The sequence below is a fragment of the Macaca fascicularis genome, chromosome 16, assembly GCF_037993035.2.
Source record: "Macaca fascicularis isolate 582-1 chromosome 16, T2T-MFA8v1.1".
Lineage (NCBI taxonomy): Eukaryota > Metazoa > Chordata > Mammalia > Primates > Cercopithecidae > Macaca > Macaca fascicularis.
In genome coordinates, this window is record NC_088390.1 from 69,714,296 (window position 1) to 69,734,231 (window position 19,936).

General features: G+C 37.4%; 1 protein-coding gene across 14 annotated transcripts in view; it reads left to right on the top strand.

Moving 5' to 3' along the window:
* The window catches only part of TANC2 (tetratricopeptide repeat, ankyrin repeat and coiled-coil containing 2), a 440,902-nt gene that overhangs the window by 212,953 nt on the left and 208,013 nt on the right, over window positions 1-19,936 (top strand). For all 14 annotated transcript variants that reach the window (XM_015438693.3, XM_015438694.3, XM_015438695.3 and 11 more), the window contains one exon: window positions 702-888. In XM_015438693.3, the coding sequence (XP_015294179.2) occupies window positions 702-888 (187 nt within the window). The remainder of the gene's footprint in view (window positions 1-701; window positions 889-19,936) is intronic.

Below are 19,936 nucleotides of genomic sequence, written 5' to 3' on the forward strand. Positions count from 1 at the left end.
AATTATTGTCTTGGTACGGTAGCTCACACCTATAATCCCAGCACTTTGGGAGGTCGAGGCGGGTGGATCACCTGAGGTCAGGAGTTTGAGACCAGCCTGGCCAACATGGTGAAACCCCATCTCTGCTAAAAATACAAAACTAGCCGGGTGTGATGGCGCATACCTGTAATCCCAGCTACTTGGGAGGCTGAGGCAGGAGAATCACTTGAACCCGGGAGGCGGAGGTTGCAGTGAGCCGAGATTGCGCCATTGCACTCCAGCCTGGGCAACAAGAGTGAAACTCTGTCTCAAAAAAAAAAAAAAAAAAAAAGAGAAAGAAAATGATTAACAATGCAAAGTTCCAGGTCTTTCAAAAAGTTTATTGATTGCAAGGAAAACTTGCAAATAGCAGGGAAAACTTGTGCTTGATAAAAAATTTCTCTATTCTATTAATGAATGGCAATGATAGGGCACTTGTCACTGGAAATTTCGTAGGCAGAAAAACTGGCAACAGTCTCTGTTAATGTTAGGTTCATCGAGTTTCACATTAATTTGTAAACCCCAAAGTCCCTATCCGAGAAAGCAAAAACAAATAGAGCCTAATAAATGTAAAAGCTATGCATGTAGGTTTTTTTTTTTTCATCAGAGCACTTATTTTATCTTAAAATATACTTTAACAGCTGGTCAGGTTATCTTACTTATTCATAATTCCGATTTTTCAGACCTCAGCAATCACCCAGCGGATAAGTCCTTGTTCCACCCTGACTAGCAGCACTGCCTCTCCACCAGCCAGTAGCCCCTGCTCTACACTCCCACCCATCAGTACAAATGCAACTGCCAAGGACTGCAGCTATGGGGCTGTTACTAGTCCAACCTCTACCCTTGAAAGCAGAGATAGTGGCATCATTGGTGAGTTGGTTTTTATATTGATAATGTTGTGTCTTTTTTTTCCTTTTTAAAATAATTACACGAGCTTACGGTTTTCAAAAATTCTGCTTTTGAATTGTTGAGATGTATATGTAAAACTTTCCTGGTCTTTTTAATGATACTGGAGAGAGAAACTTAAGGGTAAACAAAATGAAAAGTATTCCTCCCTACTTAACCACTCCTTACCAGGATATTCCCTGATAAGAAGGAGTGGATTAAAAAAAAAAAATTATGTCCACTTCTTCCTGTAAATGCATGTACATCATCTGTCTACCAACAGAAGTAGTTTAGAAAAAGTTCATTCCTTACTGGTATAGTCGAGAGTTTTATGAAAGAAAGGTAAGATTAGATTAAGTGGCAAAAGAGTTATGATTTGAGTTGTTCTGGGTCTATTTGTGCAAACCATATATTAGTTATTTAATTAGTTTTGGGAGCCCCTTTAGATTTTGTTTTCCTTCTTGTCAATAAGCCCTGTCTTTTTACCTTCTGCAAAGTAGAAAAATGGTATTTCTTTGCTTATGATTTGAAACCTTATACGAATACATTTTTATGGCAAGCTTGGGCATAAAGAGAACTCGAAACTTAAGAGAAGTATTCAAGCAAAGAAATTTTCCATTTCATTTTTCCTTTGTGAATTTTCTCATACTTTTTTTTTTTTTAACCAAAGATCCTAGTTGACTCTTAGTCCTAGAAATATATCTAAATAATCTTCAACCCAATTAACAGTTTGCAGCAGAAACTAAAACCAATCTGATAAAGGCAATGCTGATGGGATATTATGTAGTTTATTATCTCCAGTGGACTCTAGGTAAACATTTCATCAGAGCCAGATGTGGACTGTTGGAGACTAATTTATGTTCAGGAGATAGGTCATCATTGTTTATATGTATTGTTATGATTCAACACCTCTTGCTATGAAAATCATATAGTATATTTCTAGCTCAGGAAATCTTTCATCATATTAAAGATTTTGAGTGATCTTTCTAGAGTAATATTTCCTACTAATGCATTTTGACAACCAGAAAATATTAAAGTATTGTGATTACTCTTTGGGACACTGTTCTAATGCTCTTCTTATAGTTAGGTATGGAGATAAGAGTAGAAGAAGAACGTAGTTCTGGGGCTTCTCAGTTTTTATGGTTGTATAATGATTCAGATATTGAATATTATTGTATACCATTGGCATTTACAAAATGCTAAAAATAAAATAGCATTTCCTTTAATAATGGAGTTACCAATAGACTCCTTTGGGCAAATAAGTCTGTGTACATTTTCTGATCAGAGATAAGAATTTTAAAATAGTATAAAGCTATATATTTATACTCTGTGAGAAGATAAAATGGAAACTGGGCTTCTGTCCAAAAGATAAATGGCTTTTCTGGGTATTCCTTTTCTACCTAACAACCAGATGATGACAGTGTCATAGTCTCCAGCAGCTTTACGTAGAATAAAGAAGATGAAAGAACATAAGTGGTAATAAAAATAATTGTAATTAAATGTTAATTTATGGCTAGATTTCTCTTCAGACCTCCAAAATTATGGTATATGCCAACCCCAATTAAGTATTTAGGAGTAGAGCATAAATGGGGAATGAATATGTTCCATCATCTATGACATTGCACATGTGAATGTATGGGTTTATATTTATACCTAGGTAGACAAAAGTGATTATGTTTTTTCTTCTTTCTCTCTGGGCCCCAGGTGCAGAGAGCTGAATTAATAATACTCCTCAGTATATACAGATTGGTCTGTGCAAAGCCCCTCTCAGTTTATTACTTTTCCCTTTATCCTCAATTCCATTTAATTGCAGCCATGCTATTATATTTATATAAGTCCTTGAATATTAATGTATCCTTGAATATTATGTGTTGTTTGTGTATATTTGTGACAGTATGTAAAGCTTCTTTTCCCTTTTCTCATTCTTTGTTGACACTAGCTAGCCCAGTTCTAAAATCCAAAAACTCTTAAAACCACAGATTTTTTAAAATATAAATTTACATCAAATTCATTTGGCTGTAAAATCTTACCTGAGCTAAGATGAGGCTACTTACAGTCTTTATCCTATTAAATATGACTATTTATATATTTTATTATAGAAATGTTAATATACATGGTTACAGGATACTATTCCCTATGCCATATACAGTATCTGTGCCTTTTTACTTTTTTAAAATATGAGACGGCCGGGCGCGGTGGCCCAAGCCTGTAATCCCAGCACTTCGGGAGGCCGAGACGGGTGGATCACAAGGTCAGGAGATCGAGACCATCCTGGCTGACACGGTGAAACCCCATCTCTACTAAAAAATACAGAAAATTAGCCGGGCGAGGTGGCGGCGCCTGTAGTCCCAGCTACTTGGGAGGCTGAGGCAGGAGAATGGCATAAACCCGGGAGGTGGAGCTTGCAGTGAGCTGAGATCCGGCCACTGCACTCCAGCCTGGGCGGCAGAGCGAGACTCCGTCTCAAAAAAAAAGAAAAAATAAATAAATAAAATATGAGACATTCTGTATTTTGAAATATCTTCAGAGTTTCATATATGCAACTGTAGACCTGTGTCACCTGACTTTCTGAGTTTAGTAAATCTGATGGTTGTAAAATTGTCTTATTTTAATACGTATGTCTTTGATTAGTGTAGCGATTCTGCAGCTCTTCATATGCTCATTGCCTATTGTATACTTGTTAAGGGGAGTCATTCAAATAGAAATAGGTAAAGTTTTGGGAAAAGAATAATCTAAAGAAGGCAAAAGAAAAAGAGAAGAAAACAGAGGACTGAGCACATAATGTTAGAGTACATTCAAAGAGCAGGGAATTGGAAGTGGGAGAAGAATGAGCCAGTGGACACCAAAAAAAAAGTAATCAGATAAATAGGAGAAAAATTGGGCAGTGCAATGCCACCAAAGCCAAGGGAGACACATGTTTCAAGGAAGGGGTGCAGAAGGTTGGTCAACAATTGACAAAAGTTGAGAAGACAAAGGAAAATGAGAATGATTAAAGAATAGAAGTAAATATTTTTCCCACATTTGGCTTCCTTCTGTAGATATAAAAATGTATATATTTATTTGTTTAGAAGTTGTGGCAGATGTTAATGCCATGACTGCAAAATGTATCTCTAACTTACATAAATGCGCATCAATGTGTGGATTCATTCATTTTAAATAAATATTGAGTAAATAAAAATATTTTTACAGCAAAGTTGCAGGACACAGAATCAACACCAAAACAAGTTGTATTTCTATATCCTAAAGATGAAAAATCCAAAAAGAAAAATAAGGAAACAGTTTCATTACAGTGGCATCACAAAGAATAAAATAGGAATAAATTTAACCAAGGAAGCAAAAAAAAAAATTCTACATTGAAAACTGCAAAACATTGCAGAAGAAATTTTAAGACTTAAATGGAAAGATATCCTGTCTTCATGGATTGGAAGACTTAATATTGAGAAGGTAACGATATTTACCAAAGCAATCTACAGATTTAAAGCAATCTCGTATCACAATCCCAACAATAGTCTTTGCAGAAATAGAAACATCCAGCTGGGAATGGTGGTGTGAACTTGTAGTCCCAGCTCCTTGGGAGGCTGAGGCAGGAGGATCATTTAAGCCAGGAGTTCAAGTCCAGCTTGGAAAACCTAGCGACACTCTGTTTCTATTTAAAAAAAAAAAGAAAGAAAGACTCATCCTAAAAGTCATGTGGAATCTTAAAGGATCCCAAATAGCCAAAACAATCTTGAAAAAGAACAAAACTGGAGGACTCACATTTCCTGATTTCACAACATATTACAAAGCTACAGTAATCAAAGCAGTATAAAGAGACCAGAAATAGGGGGCCAGGTGCAGTGGCTCACGCCTGTAATCCCAGCACTTTGAGAAGTAGAGGCAGACGGATCAGGAGTTTGAGACCAGCCTGGCCAACATGGTGAAATCCCGTCTCCACTAGAAATACAAAAAATAGCCAGGCGTGGGAGCGGGAGCCTGTAATTCCAGCTACTGGCGAGGCTGAGGTAGGAGAATCCCTTGAACCTGGGAGGCAGAGGTTGCAGTGAGCTGAGATCAAGCCACTGCACTCCAGCCTGGGCAACTGAACGAGACCCTGTTTCAAAAATAAATAAATAAACAAAAATAAAGAGACCGGAAATAAACTCTAGCATATATGGTCAGATGGTTTCAGACAAGGGTCCTGAGATCACGTGGCATGGACAGTCTTTTCAACAATTAGTAGTGGGAAAATTGAATATTGACATGCAAAAGAATGAAGTTGATCATTTACCATTTACCATGTACAAAAATTAAAATGGATTAAAGACCTAAGCATAGTAGTAAAAACTGTAAAACTACTCAAAATTTAACCAAGGAGGCAAAAAAAGAAAAAAAAAACTCATACATTGAAAACTACAAAACATTGCTGAAGAAATTTTTAAGACTTCAATAGAAAGACATCCTGTATTCATGGATTTGATATAGGAGAGGAACAGAGAACATAGGAGGAAATCTTTGGACATTGCATTTGGTGTTGATTCCTTGGATATGAACCAAAAGCACAGGCAACAAAAGAAAATAATACATTGGACCTGATACAAATTTAAAACTTTTGTGCATCAAATGATACTATCAAGAGAGCAAAAAGGTCGGGCACTGTGACTCACACCTGTAACTGTGGGACAGGTTACAGAACTTTGGGAGGCTGAGGCAGGTGGACCACCTGAGCTCAGGAGTTCAAGACCAGCCTGGCCAACATGGCGAGACCCCCATCTCTGCTGAAAATATAAAAATTATCTAGGCATGGTGGCACAAGCCTGTAATCCCACCTACTCAGGAGGCAAGAGAATCACTTGCAGGCAGGAAGCAGAGATTGCAGTGAGCTGAGATCACACCACTGCACACCAACCTGAGTGACAGAGCAAGACTTCATCTCAAAAAGAAAAAAAAAAACAGAGCAAAAGACAACCCACAGATACTGGAAATAATACATCTGATAAGGGATTAATATCCAAAATATATAAAGAACCCCTACAACTCAACAACAACAACAAACCAATTCAAAAATGGGAAAAGGACTTACATAGACATTTTTCCAGAGAAGATATACAGATGACCAATAGACACATGAAAAGTTATTCAACATCACTAGTCTTTAGGGAGCAAAAACTTGAACAGGCATTTCACAAAAGAGGAAACCTAAATGGCTAATAAATACGTGAAAAGATTGTTTAACCTCATCAGTAATCAAGAAAACACAAAATTGCAATTAGATAACTTTCATATCATCCAGATTGGCAAAATGAAGCCTGACAATATCAAACATGGGAAAGATCTATAGCAAATGGAGCATTCTACAGTATATTGCAAACCAAAACCAAAATAAAATACTACTTTATACCCATTAGGATGACTATTATAAAAAGAAAGTGCAACATAACAAGTGTTGGCAAGGACGTGGAGAAATTGGAACTCTCATACATTGCTGCTAGGAATGTAAATGATGCAGCTGCTGTGGAAAAGAGTATGGCAGTTCTTCAAAAAGTTCAACATATAATTGCCATATGATCCAGCAATTTCTCTCCTTGGTATATACCTGAAAGGGTTGAAAGCAAGGATTTGGACAGATACTTGCATGCTGATGTTCATAGTGGCATTTTCACAACAGCCAAAAAGTGGAAATAATACAAACGAACATGGACAGATGACTGGACAAACAAAATGTGACATATACATGCAATGAAATATTATTCACCTTAAAAAGAAGTGAAATTCTGATGTATGCTACAACATAGATGAACTTTGAAAATGTTATACTAAGTGAATTAAGCCAGACACAAAAGGATTGTATGATACATATTATTCCACTCATGTGAATGGAACACCAGAATAGCTAAATCATAGAGACAAAAAGTAGAGTAGAGAATACTGAGTGGGGCTGCAGCAGCATGAGGAGCTGGTGGGATGTGGAAATGGGAAGTTATTGCTTAATAGATACAGAATTTCAGTTGGGGATGATGAAAAGTTCTAGAGATGGATAATGTTGATGTTTGTACAACATTGTGAATATACTTAGTGCGCCTGAATTATACACTTAAAAATGGCTAAAATAATTTTATGTCGTGTATATTTTACCACAGTAAAACATTTTTAAAAGAATAGTTATTAATATGTATATGGTATAGACAATAAGAATTTGGTAAATGCCTGACTACTTCTCTTACCCTATAACAAAAATGACCTGTATTATACTCTAAAGCCCTCTAAAGCCCTCTTCTGTATGTCTCCCCATTTCTCTATTCATACCCTACTCTGAGAGGTCATCTGAATTTTGTGATTATCATTCCAGTACTTTCTTTCATGATTTTGCCACATTTGTATCCCTAATTTATTATTTAGATCTTATGTTTTCAGTTTCATATAACTGAAAGCTTATTTATGCAAATTTCTTTTTTTTTTTTTTCTTCTTTCTGAGACAGTCTGGCACTTTCACCCAGGCTGGAGTGCAGTGGTGTGATCTTGGCTCACTGCAAGCTCCGCCTCCTAGGTTCACGCCATTCTCCTGCCTCAGCCTCCCGAGTAGCTGGGACTACAGGCTCCTGCCACCATGCCCGGCTAATTTTTGTATTTTTGGTAGAGACGGGGTTTCACCTTGTTAGCCAGGATAGTCTCGATCTCCTGACCTTGTGATCCTCCCGCCTCGGCCTCCCGAAGTGCTGGGATTACAGGTGTGAGCCACCGCACCCGGCCGCAGATTTCTCTTGTGCTTAGTGTTATGTACCTCAGATACATTCTTGTTGTTGCATTTTAGTCTGCTTGTTTTTTATTGCCATATTATATTCTACTGTATGAATATAATTTTGTCATTTATGTTGATGAAAAGTTGAGTTGTTTCCAGATTTTTGCTCTTGCAAATAGTGCTGCTGTGATTATTCTTGAGCTTGTGTCCTTAGTCATATGCATGATTCAGAATGTTTAGAAGTGAAATTGTCAGGCTATTAGAAATGTGCCTCTTTCAACTTTATAAAATAATTTCATCTTTTATGAAATTATACCAATTTATACTGCCACAAGCAATATACTGTAGAATGTTCCATTTGCTATAGATCTTTCCCATGTTTGATATTGTCAGGTTTCATTTTGCCAATCTGGATAATATGAAAGTTATCTAATTGCAATTTTAGTTTGTGTTTTCTTGATTACTGATGAGGTTAAACAATCTTTTCACATATTTATTAGCCATTTAGGTTTCCTCTTTTGTGAAATGCCTGTTCAAGTTTTTGCTCATTTCCTATTGTGATTTGCCTTTTTCTTGCAGATTTGAAGGAAATATTTATTTTTTAATAGGAAGCTTTAATTTTAATGTCAATTTTTTTTTATTTTTTCCTTTGTATTTGACATTTTTGTGAAACTTTGCTTTGTCATTTAAGTCCTTAAAATCACCTAGAATTGGTACGAGCGTACAAATTTATATTTTTCTATACAAATAATTAGTTCCATTACTATGTTCATATGCAGTGTATTGCTGCCAAAAGCAAATTTCCATAAATGTCTAGGTCTTTTTCTGGACTTTTATTCATTCCATTGGTAAATCAGTCTCTCCTTATAACAATATTGTACTGTCTTTAATTACAACCGCTATAAGTCTTGATACTTGGTAAACAAAGTCCCCTATCTTGATAATCATCTGGAGGATTCTTGGCTATTCTGTACCCTTTCTTCTCCCAAATGAATTTAAGAATCAATTTGCCAAATTCATGAAGAACCCCTTTTGAGATTTTTATTAGAATTGCATTGAAACCATAGATCAATGAGTGATGAATTTACAACTGTTTCCAATATTAAATCTTCTAATCCCGGAACGTATTTTTTATCTCCTTCATTTAGAGCTTCTTTAATGTCTTTCAATAAAATGTTCTAATTTTTCAATAAGGTCTGGTATATCCTTTCAGAGATTTTTTTCCTAGATGCTTTATATTTTTATACGTTTGTCAGTGTTATGTCTATTTCATTGTACTTCTTAACTGTTGCATAGAAATATGTAGAGATTTGTATATTGTATTCAGCACTGTGGCAAATTCTCTTATTAAATAATTTATAGGTTTTTTGTGGTTTTCTACATACACAACCATATTGTTTGCAAATAATGACATTTTTTGTTTTCCTTACCTATCCTTATATCATGTATTATTTATTGACTGATTTCTTTCTTTCTTCCTGATTTTTTTTTTAACTTTTTTGAGACAGAGTCTCTCTGTTTCCCAGGCTGGAGTGCAGTGTTGCAATCTCAGCTCACTGCAATCTCCACTTCAAACTCCCGCTGAAGTGATCCCCCCTCTTCAGCCTCCTGAGCATCTGGGACTACAGGTGCATGCCACCAGACCCAGCTAATTTTTGTATTTTTTTGTAGAGACAGGATTTTAACATATTGCCCAGACTGGTCTTGAACTCCTAGGCTCAAGCAATCTGCCTGCCTCAGCCTCACAAAGTGCTGGGATTACAAGCATGAGCCACTGCACCCAGCCACACTTTTTTTTTCCTTATTATACCAGCTAATTCTCTGGCACATAGAATTATAGTGATGGAAGCAGTCATCTTTATCTTGTAACTGATTTTTGAAGGAATGCATTTTTTTTTTTTTTTTTTTTTTTTTTTGAGAGATGGAGTCTCGCACTGTCACCTGGGTGCAGTGGTGCAATCTCGGCTCACTGCAACCTCCGCCTCCCAAGTTCAAGCGATTCTCCTGCCTCAGCCTCCCGAGTAGCTGGGATCACAGGCACGTGCCACCACACCTGGCTAATTTTTTTTTTTTTTTTTTAGTAGAAACGGGGTTTCCCCTTGTTGGCCAGGCTGGTCTCGAACTCCTGACCTCGTGATCCACCCACCTCAGTCTCCCAAAGTACTGGGATTACAGGCATGGGCCTCCGCGTCCGGCCTAAAGGAATGCTTTCAGTATTTCTTTTTTTTTTTTTTTTTTTTGAGATGGAGTCTCACTCTCGCCCAGGCTAGAGTGCAGTGTTGTGATCTGGGCTCACTGCAAGCTCTGCCTCCCAGGTTCATGCCGTTCTCCTGCCTCAGCCTCCCAAATAGCTGGGACTACAAGCGCCCACCACCACGCCTGGCTAGTTTTTTTTGTATTTTTCGTAGAGACGGGGTTTCACTGTGTTAGCCAGGATGGTCTCGATCTCCTGACCTTGTGATCCACCCACCTCGGCCTCCCAAAGTGCTGGGATTACAGGCGTGAGCCACCGCGCCCAGCCCCAGTATTTCACTGTTAAGTTTTATGTTCCTATAGATGTTTGTAGACATCCTTATCAGGTTTTTAAAATGTTTATTTCCAGTTTGTTACGTATTTTTAACCATAAATGAATATTAATTTTTTTCAAATGCTTTTAAAAATATCTGTTGAGGTGATGAAATAGTTTTTCTCTTTTATTCTCTCAATAGTGTAAACTACATTAATTTTTCAAATGTTAACCTGATTTTGCATTCCTAGAATCATATGAAGTTATGATACATTTTTAAATAAATCAACTTATTTTCTAACACTTTGTTTAGGATTTTTGAATCTATATCCATGAGTGAGATTTGCTTGAAATTCTCTTTTCTGGTTCTGCAATTGTCAGGTTTTGCTATCAAGGATTATGTTAGCCTTATAAAATAGGTTGAGTTCATCCAAATGTAAATACTCCCCAAGGCTCACTCTCAGCCTTTCTGTTGTCATCTTTCTCAGTTGTTACTGTCTGCTTTCCCTGCTGGGATGACTCTCTCTGTTCCTTGACTTCTATTTCGTATTTCGAGCTCTGATTTTTGGTTCCACAGTTTCTCTGTTCATTACATTCTTTTCATCATGGACACATGTCCAAGAATAATCACACAAACCAAATCTTTCTTAATGAAGCAGACTCTGATTATCCCTCCCTTCTCTGAATTTCTGCACTCTCTACCTCCCTCCTCTACACTTATGAGACCCACTGCCAATAACCAGTATAGTTACTTCTAGTTATGTATTTATTTTCTTTATGTAAGCTTCTTAATGTCAAGATTTATGTCTTCTACTTTATTTACTCAGGATTTAACATAGTATCTAAATTGTGGTTTATATGAGAAGTCTTTATAGGGATATAATTATTAAACAACTAAACATTTTGAGTAAATAACATAGAGCAACACAATGTGATGAAGAGTAACCTTTTTTTCTATCCTCTGAAATAGTTTGTGGAAGATTGAAATTATCTGTTTAATATTTAGTCAGATTTGCTCTTAAAATAATCAGGGCACTGTCTTCATGCAATAAATGCAAATTTCGATTTTTATCTACTATTTCTATGTTTTACGTTTAATACTGTAGAAGATTTTAGGCTTTTTCTTCTTGAATCAGTTTCCTTGTAGTTTTTAATCTTTTTTAAATTTTTTGGCATAAAGTTTTCCAAAATATCCTTTTATAATGGCATCACTACCTACCCAGGAACCCAAGACAGATACCTGAGAGTAGCCCTTGCCTCCTCTCTCTCCTTATATTTCTCATGCCTGAAATACATGATACATTTATCATACACTAAAAGTGTATCATATTTTATTTTCATCCTTCATAGCATTGCTTCAGTGGTCCTCATTATCTCAGACTTAGATTAATACAGATCTTGTTGTCTACTTTTCATCTTGTTCTTTCTGTTGTTTTTCATTCAGCAGCCAAAGTAAATTAATTGAAAATCAATTACTCATTTGACTCCCAGTTACCTAAAAGATAAAGTGAACTTCTTGAAAACAAAGTCTGATCATATCACTCTTTTGGCTCTCATTTGCCTGTTAGACTTATAGGTAAATGAATTTACATTTTGTAGACTGATAGGCTTCCTTTGACCTAGGCCTTCATGGTCTGGTGATGGCCAATTTCCCCAGCCTTCTGTCCCACTTCTTTTTGCCTTGGATTTATTGTTCTAGCAACAATAAGTTTTTTTTTTCATTTCTGTGATTTTGTTCATATTGATCACTCTTACTATGATATCCTCTCTCCTCCTCACATTAGAGGAGATAAAAGATTATCTCCTCTAATCTTTTATCATAAATTCAGCTGAGAAGTGTTCTGTCACCACCACTACTACTCCTCCCACCTTTCCTCAGCTCTGCACTTCAACTGCTATTAAGTACATATGATTACTCCACTTTCCCAGTAATACCTGTGCCTATCTGTATTATTAAATAGAACACACGGTATTATGCTTACTTTTTGAGTCTACTTTTCCCCCCATTGAGTGTTAATTTCTTGTTAGCGGAAACTGTGCCATGTTCATTTTTTAATCTGTAGCATTTGGTCCAGTGACTGGCGCGTGCTAGCATAGTAGATTCTCAATAAATGTTTATAAAAGGAAGGAAAGCTTAGTGATGGGGGAGGAGGGAATGAAGGGCTCACCTGGCATTTTGTTGTTGTTTTGTTTTCTTTTATTATACTTTAAGTTCTAGGGTACATGTGCACAACATGCAGGTTTGTTACATAGGTATACGTGTGCCATGTTGGTTTGCTGTACCCATTAACTCATCATCTACGTTAGGTATTTCTCCTAATGCTATCCCTCCCCCAGCCCCCCAGCCCCCCGACAGGCCCCAGTGTGTGATGTTCCCCACCCTGTGTCCAAGTGTTCTCATTGTTCAGTTCCCACCTATGAGTGAGCATGCCGTGTTTGGTTTTCTGTCCTTGAGATAGTTTGCTGAGAACACCTGGCATTTTTTTAAATTCATTTTTTGGCAGTATTTAGAGTGACTATTGGGTACAAGATGAAACTTTATTAGATTTTGAATGAGATTAGAATTCTCCATTCACTAATTTTGTTCTCTTAAGTTCTCTATGATTAATTTTGGCAAAACGACTTTTGTAATTCCTGCTGAGCTTCTTCCTGTGTTCTTCTCTTGATATTATTAGAGTATCTATAATTGGATATCATCTATATTGCCATACATAAAAATAGCTATAGAAATATGTTCATTCAAGCAGAAGGAATGGTGCTTGAAGAAATACCTAGGTGGAAAAACAAGTCAGCCATGTAATGACAAATATGTTTGGTTTGTGCAAATAATACAACAAAAGTGCAAAATAACATCAGTGCTTACATTAGGAAAATGGAGTGTCCTCCTGCTCTTTGTTTTTTTTCTGTTTATTATTTTATAGAAACAGGGTCTCACTGTATTGCCCAGGCTGGTCTTTGAACTCCTAGCCTGAAATGATACTCCCACTTCAGCCTCTGAAAGTGCTGGGATTACAGGCCTGAGCCACCATGTCCGACCAGCTCCACATACTTTCATACCTGCCTTCTGCCCCCTTCCATTTGGTTATTCCTGAGTTGTACCCTTTATAATAAAACAGTAGTAGTAAGTAAAGTGCATTCCTGAGTCCTGTGAACCATTCCGTTAAATTACTGAACTCAAGGAGGAGGTTGTGCGAATCCCCACTCTGTAGCCAGTTGATCAGAAATACAGATGACAACCTGGGAGTTATAGCTGGCATGCAAAGTGAGGACAGCCTTGTGGAATTAAGTCCTTAACCTGTGGAGTCGGTGCTAACTCTGGGTAGTTTGTGTTAGAATTCACATGAATCGTAGGGCACCAGTTGGTGTCCAGAGAATTGGCAAATTGACTGTTGGGTGGCAGCAAAAACTCACACATATGTTATCAGAAGTGTTGTGAGTAAAAATAGCAGAGTACAGATTTATTCTGGTCCGTAAAAGAAGTCTCAGTCAACTTAAGGGGACTCAAACTAAACAATATTCTCTGACCTCAGTGTGATTAAACTAGAAATCAGTAATAGAAACATATCAGGAAATTTCACAAATCTTTGGAAATTAAATAACACATTTCTAAATAATGCTTCAGTCAAAAGAAGGTGGAAATTTAACAGTATTTTAAATTAAATGATAGTGAAAACATATCAAAATTTGTGGAATATGCCTAAAGAAGAGCTTAGGAGGAAATTTATAGCATTAAGTGCCTTTTTTAGAAAGTAAGTTTTTAAATCAGTGAACTAAATTTCCACTTAAACTAAAAAAAATAAGAAATTCAGCCCAATGTAAGCAGAAGGTAGGAAGTCATACAGAACAGAGATCAGTTAAACAGAAACACAATGGAGAAAAACAATGAACTAAAAGCTGGTTCTTTGAGAAAATCAGTAAAATCAATAAACCTCTACCTGTACTGACTAGGACAAATAAAGAAGATACAAATTACCACTATTAAGGATGGGGTAGGGACATTATTACAGGCCCCACTGACATTAAAAGGATACTAAAGGAATGTCACAAACAATTGTACTTTTTAAATTTTTTTTTTTTACACTGGGAAGAAACTTAAACAATTTTAATGTCAGTAAATTTAACAATTTAGATTAAATGGACAAGTTCTTGAAATAAATACACTATTAGAGCTTACTTGATAAGAAAGAACCTGAATAGCTGTATTATTAAATATAAATTGAATTTGTTGTTTAAAACTTTGCCACAAGGAAAACTTTTGGTCCAGATTCCTTGACAGGTAAACTCAGCCAAACATTTAAGAAAGAGTAATACTTTTCTACACAGACTCCTCCAGGAAGTTAAAGAGGGAAAACTAGGAGGCCAATATTATTACCCTAAGAATAAACCAGACAAAGACGTGACATGAACAGGAGAGGACAGACCAATTATCTCTCATGAATGCAGAGTTAACAAAATTCTAACAAATTGAATCTAATAATATATAAAAAGGATGATGGCTCATTACGAATTGGGTTTTGTACCAGGAATACAGGGGTGGTTTCTACATACACGAATCAGTCAGTGTAGTTAATCATTAATAACAGACTAAAAAAGACAAACTGTATGGTCATCTGATAGATACAAAAAAAAAAAAGCATTATCAAGCTCACGCCATAATACCAGCACTTTGGGAGGTCGAGGTAGGAGGATTGCTTGAGGCCAGAAGTTCGAGAGTTGCCTGGGCAACATAGTGAGATCCTGTCTCTACAAAAATTTTTAGAAATTAGCCCAGTGTGGTGGTACACACGTGTAGTCTTAGCTATTCAAAAGGCTTGATCCCAGGAGTTCGAGGCTGCAGTGAGCTGTGATCATGCCACTGCACTCCAGCCTGGGTAACAGCAAGATCCCGTGGGGAGGAGGGCAAAAATTCGACAAAAAGTTAAAGTAAGAATAGATTAAAATTTTTTAAATTTGATAAAGGGTAACTACGAAAAACCTACATCTAATTCATACTTAATGGTGAAAACCTGGATGCTTTCCCTTGAAAATCATGGACAAGACAGATTTCTACACCTATCACTGTTACTCAATATTATGTTGGCAGTCTCAATCAGTGAAATAAGATGAATAAAGTAAGCAAATAAAAGGCATCTAGATTAGAAAGGAAAAAGTAGAGCTATCATTATTTCCTGACATGATCCTCATAGTGTATAAAGTTTAAGAAATCTACCAAAAATAACTAGTAGAAACTAGTAAGTTGGCTGGATACAGTGACTCACCCCTGTAATCCCAGCACTTTGGGAGGCTGAGGCGGGTGGATAGCCCGAGGTCAGGAGTTCGAGACCAGCCTGGCCAACAAGGCGAAACCCCGTCTCTACTAAAAATGCAAAACTTAGCTGGGCATGTTGGTGGGTATCTGTAATCCCAGCTACTAGGGAGGCTGAGGCAGGAGAATCACTTGAACCCAGGAGACGGAGGTTGCACTGAGCCGAGATCACACCGCTTCATTATGGTCTTAGTGACAAGAGCGAGACTCCGTCTCAAAAAAGAAAAAAAAAATAGTAAGTTTAGCGAAGTCTCAGGGTATAGGATCAATATGCAAAAAACCGTATTGTATATTTCTCTGTACTAGCAACAAAAAAACAGAAATTGAAATAAAAGTGTCATTTACAACAGACTGAATAGTGAAATAATTAGAGATAAATTTAAAAATACATGACTTGCACAATGAAAAGTACAAAACATGCTGAGCAAAATTAACAAAGATATGTGAGAAAATATAACATGTTCAAAGATCACAGTACTCCATTATGTTAAGATGTCAATTCTTTCGAAATCGATCTATTTCAGGGGTTGGTAAACCATGGCAGGCAGGCCAAATCTGGCTACCCGCCTATTTATCTCCTGAAAGCTAAGAATGGTTTCTATATTTTTAAATTGTTGCATTTTAAATTATTATATAAATATTATATGAAACATAAATTATTGTAACATCCAGATATGTAACTATCTGGATGTTGCCTCCTGGCCCACAAAGCCCAAAACATTTAGTATCTAGCTCCCTAAGAAAAAGTTTTTCAATTCCTCATCTGTACATTCAGTGCAATCCCAAACAAAATCCCACCATGCTTTTTTTTTTTTTTTTTTTTTTAACTTTTTTTGAGACAAGAGTCCCGCTCTGTTACCCAGGCTGGAGTGCAGTGGCATGATCTTGGCTCACTTCAACCTCCACCTCCCAGGTTCAAACAGTTCTGCTATCTCAACCTCCTGAGTAGCCGGGACTACAGGCACACGCCACCATGCCCGGCTGATTTTTTGTATTTTTAGTAGAGACGGGGTTTCACCATATTGGTCAGGCTGGTCTCGAACTCCTGACCTTAGGTGATCCACCTACTTCAGCCTCCCAAAGTGCTGGGATTACAGGCATGAGCCATCATACCCGGCCCACCATGGTTTTCAGTAGAAATTAACAACCTGGCACATGTATACCTATGTAACAAACCTGCATGTTCTGCACATGTGTCCATTTTTCTTAGAAGAAATAAAAACAATTAAAAAAAAAAAGAAATTAATGACTTGATATTATCATTTGTATGGAGTTAGAATAGCCAAAACAAATTTTGAAAAAGAACAAAGTTGGAGGATTTATACTACCTGATTTGAAGGTTTACTATAAAAGTACAGAACTCAGGCTGGTTGCGGTGCCTCACGCCTGTAATCCCAGCACTTTGGGAGGCTGAGGTGATCGGATCACGAGTCAGGAGATCGAGACCATTCTGGCTAACACGGTGAAACCCCTTCTCTACTAAAAATACAAAAAAAAATTAGCCAAGCATGGTGGCTGGTGCTTGTAGTCCCAGCTACTCAGGAGGCTGAGGCAGGAGAATGTCATGAACCCGGGAGGTGGAGCTTGCAGAAAGCCGAGATGGTACCACTGCACTCCAGCCTGGGCAACAGAGCGAGACTCTGTCTCAAAAAAAAAAAAAAAAAAGAAAACCTACAGAATTGAAAACAGTGTGTTATTGCTGTAAACATGGCCAGTGGAACCACATAAAGAGTCCAAAAATAGTCTGCACACAGTGGCTTATGCCTGTAATCCCAGCACTGTGGGAGGTCGAGACAAGTGGATCACCTGAGGTCAGGCATTCGAGACCCGCCTGGCCAGCATGGTGAAATCCCTTCTCTACTAAAAATACAAAAATTAGTGGGGCATGGTGGCATGTGCCTGTAATCCCAGCTGTTCAGGAGGCTGAGGCAGGAGAATCGCTTGAACCCAGGAGGCAGAGGTTGCAGTGAGCTGAGATCGCGCCATTGCACTCCAGCCTGGGTGGCAGAGGAAGACTCTGTCTCATTAAAAAAAAAAAAAAGTCCGTAAATAGACCCACAGATATACTAGCAACTCATTTTTGACCAAGGAATCAAGGCATTTTAGTGAGAAAAGGGTATTTTTTTCAGCAAATATTAATATTACAGAATAGGCTGGACGCAGTGGCTCATGTCTGTAATCCCAGCACTTTGGGAGGCTGAGGCGAGTGGATCGCTTGAGATCAGGAGTTCGAGACCAGCCTGGCCAACATGGTGAAACCCCATCTCCAAAGAAATTAGCCAGGCATAGTGGTGCATCCTCTAGTCCCACCTACCTGGGAGGCTGTGGCAGGAGAATGACTTGAACCCAAGGCAGAGGTTGCAGTGAGCGAAGATGGTGCTACTGCACTCCAGCCTGGGCGACAGAGCAAGACTCCGTCTCAAAAAAAAAAAATAAATAAATAAATAAATAAATATATATATATATTTATTTATTTATTTATTTATTTATATTTTTATATATCAGAATATTTGCATATCCATACACAAAAGAAAAAACACTGTCTTTATCCTACACCATATACAGAAATTCAACATGGATCGTAGACGTAAACCTAAGAGCTAAAATTATAAAACTTCAAGGAGAAATAATAGATTTAACATAAGCCTAAGTAACCTTGTGTTAGACAAAGATTTTTTAAATTAAACATAATCTTGAACCTAAAAGAAAAATAATTGATGTTTGACTGCCAAAATTTAAAATCTTTACTCCTCAAAAGTTATTAAGAAAATGAAAAGGGCCGGGCACAGTGGCTGAAGCCTGTAATCTCAGCACTTTGGGAGGCCAAGGCAAGCAGATGACCTGAAGGTCAGGAGTTCGAGACCAGCCTGGCCAACATGATGAAACCCCATCTCTACTAAAAAAAATGTAAAAAATAGCCAGGCGTGGTGTTGTGCACCTGTAATCCCAGCTACTCGGGAGGCTGAGGCCGGAGAATCACTTGAACCTGGGAGGCAGAAGTTGCAGCGTGCCAAGATCAAGCCATTGCACTATAGCCTGGGCAACAGAGTGAGACTCCATCTCAAAGAAAATTAAAAAAAAAAAAAAGAAAAGAAAATGAAAAGGGAAATTATAGATGAAGAGAAAATGTTTCAAACCACTTATCTCATAAAGGAGTTCTATTTTATTGTTCTATTTATTTTATTGAATTTCAGTAAAACGAGCAAGAGATTTGAACAGATACTTCACAGATGAAAGCATATGAAGAGATTGGCAAGGATTGGCAAAGATGTAGGAGCAGTTGGAATTTTCAGACACTGCTGGTATGAGTGTAAAATGGTACAGCCACTTTGAAAACCCCTTAGCCATTTTTTTATAAAGTTCAACAAAAATCTGCCATTTGACCCAGCCATGCTATTCCTGTTCCTCAGTATGTACAAGAGAGAAAGAAAATCACATGTCTATGCAAAGACCAGTACTTGAGTATTCAGAGCAGCTTTATTCATAGTGGTTGAGGTCTTAGTTCATTTGGGCTGATAAAACAAAATTCCATAGACTGAGTAGCTTATAAACAATAGAAATATATTTCTCACAGTTCTGGAGAATGGGAAGTCCTGGATCAAGGCAGATTCAGTGTCTGGTGAAGTCCAACTTCCTGTTTCGTAGACAGCATCATCCTCATATGATGGAAAGGACAAGGGAGCTTTTTTGGTACCGTTGTATAGGGAGATCAACCCCACTCAGGACCAAATCACTTCCCAAAGGCCCTACCTCCTAATACCATCACCTTGGGGGTTAGAATTTCAATGTATGAGTTTTAGAAGACAGAAGCATACAGAGTATAGCAGCTGAAAACTTGAAACAACTCAGATGCCATCAACTAGCAAATGGATAAATATTGTGATATATCCATTTTTTAAAAATGGAATGAACTAGTACAGCATCGTGGATAAATGTTAAAAGTGTTTTGCTACATAAAACAAGCTTGAAACTGAAGACTACATACTATGTGACTCTATTTGTGTGAAATTCTACAAAAGGCAAAACTATAATCATAGATAGCAAATCAGCAGTTGCCAAGGTGTACAGTGGTGGGTAAAGGTGGACGATTGACTGCAAAATGTCAAAAGGCAAGTGTTTGAGATGATAGAAAGTTGATTACAGCATAACTGGATACGTTTGTCAAAACTGCATTTTTTTACTTAAAGTATGAATCTTATTGTATGTAAATTATACCTTACTAAAACTGATTAAACACACACACACACACACACACTAGCGTGACACAGCTATTTTACTCCTAGGCATAGGCCCAAATGAATTGAAAACAGGTAGTCAAACAAATACTACATTAATGTTCCCAGCAGCAGTATTCACAATAGCCAAAAGGTGGAAACAATCCTGATGCCCACCCACAGATGAGTGGATAAACACATGTGGCATATACTCAATGGAAAATTACTCAGTGATGAAAAGGTGTGAAGCACTGATACAGGCTACATTAGCACATCTCAGAAACATGCTAAGT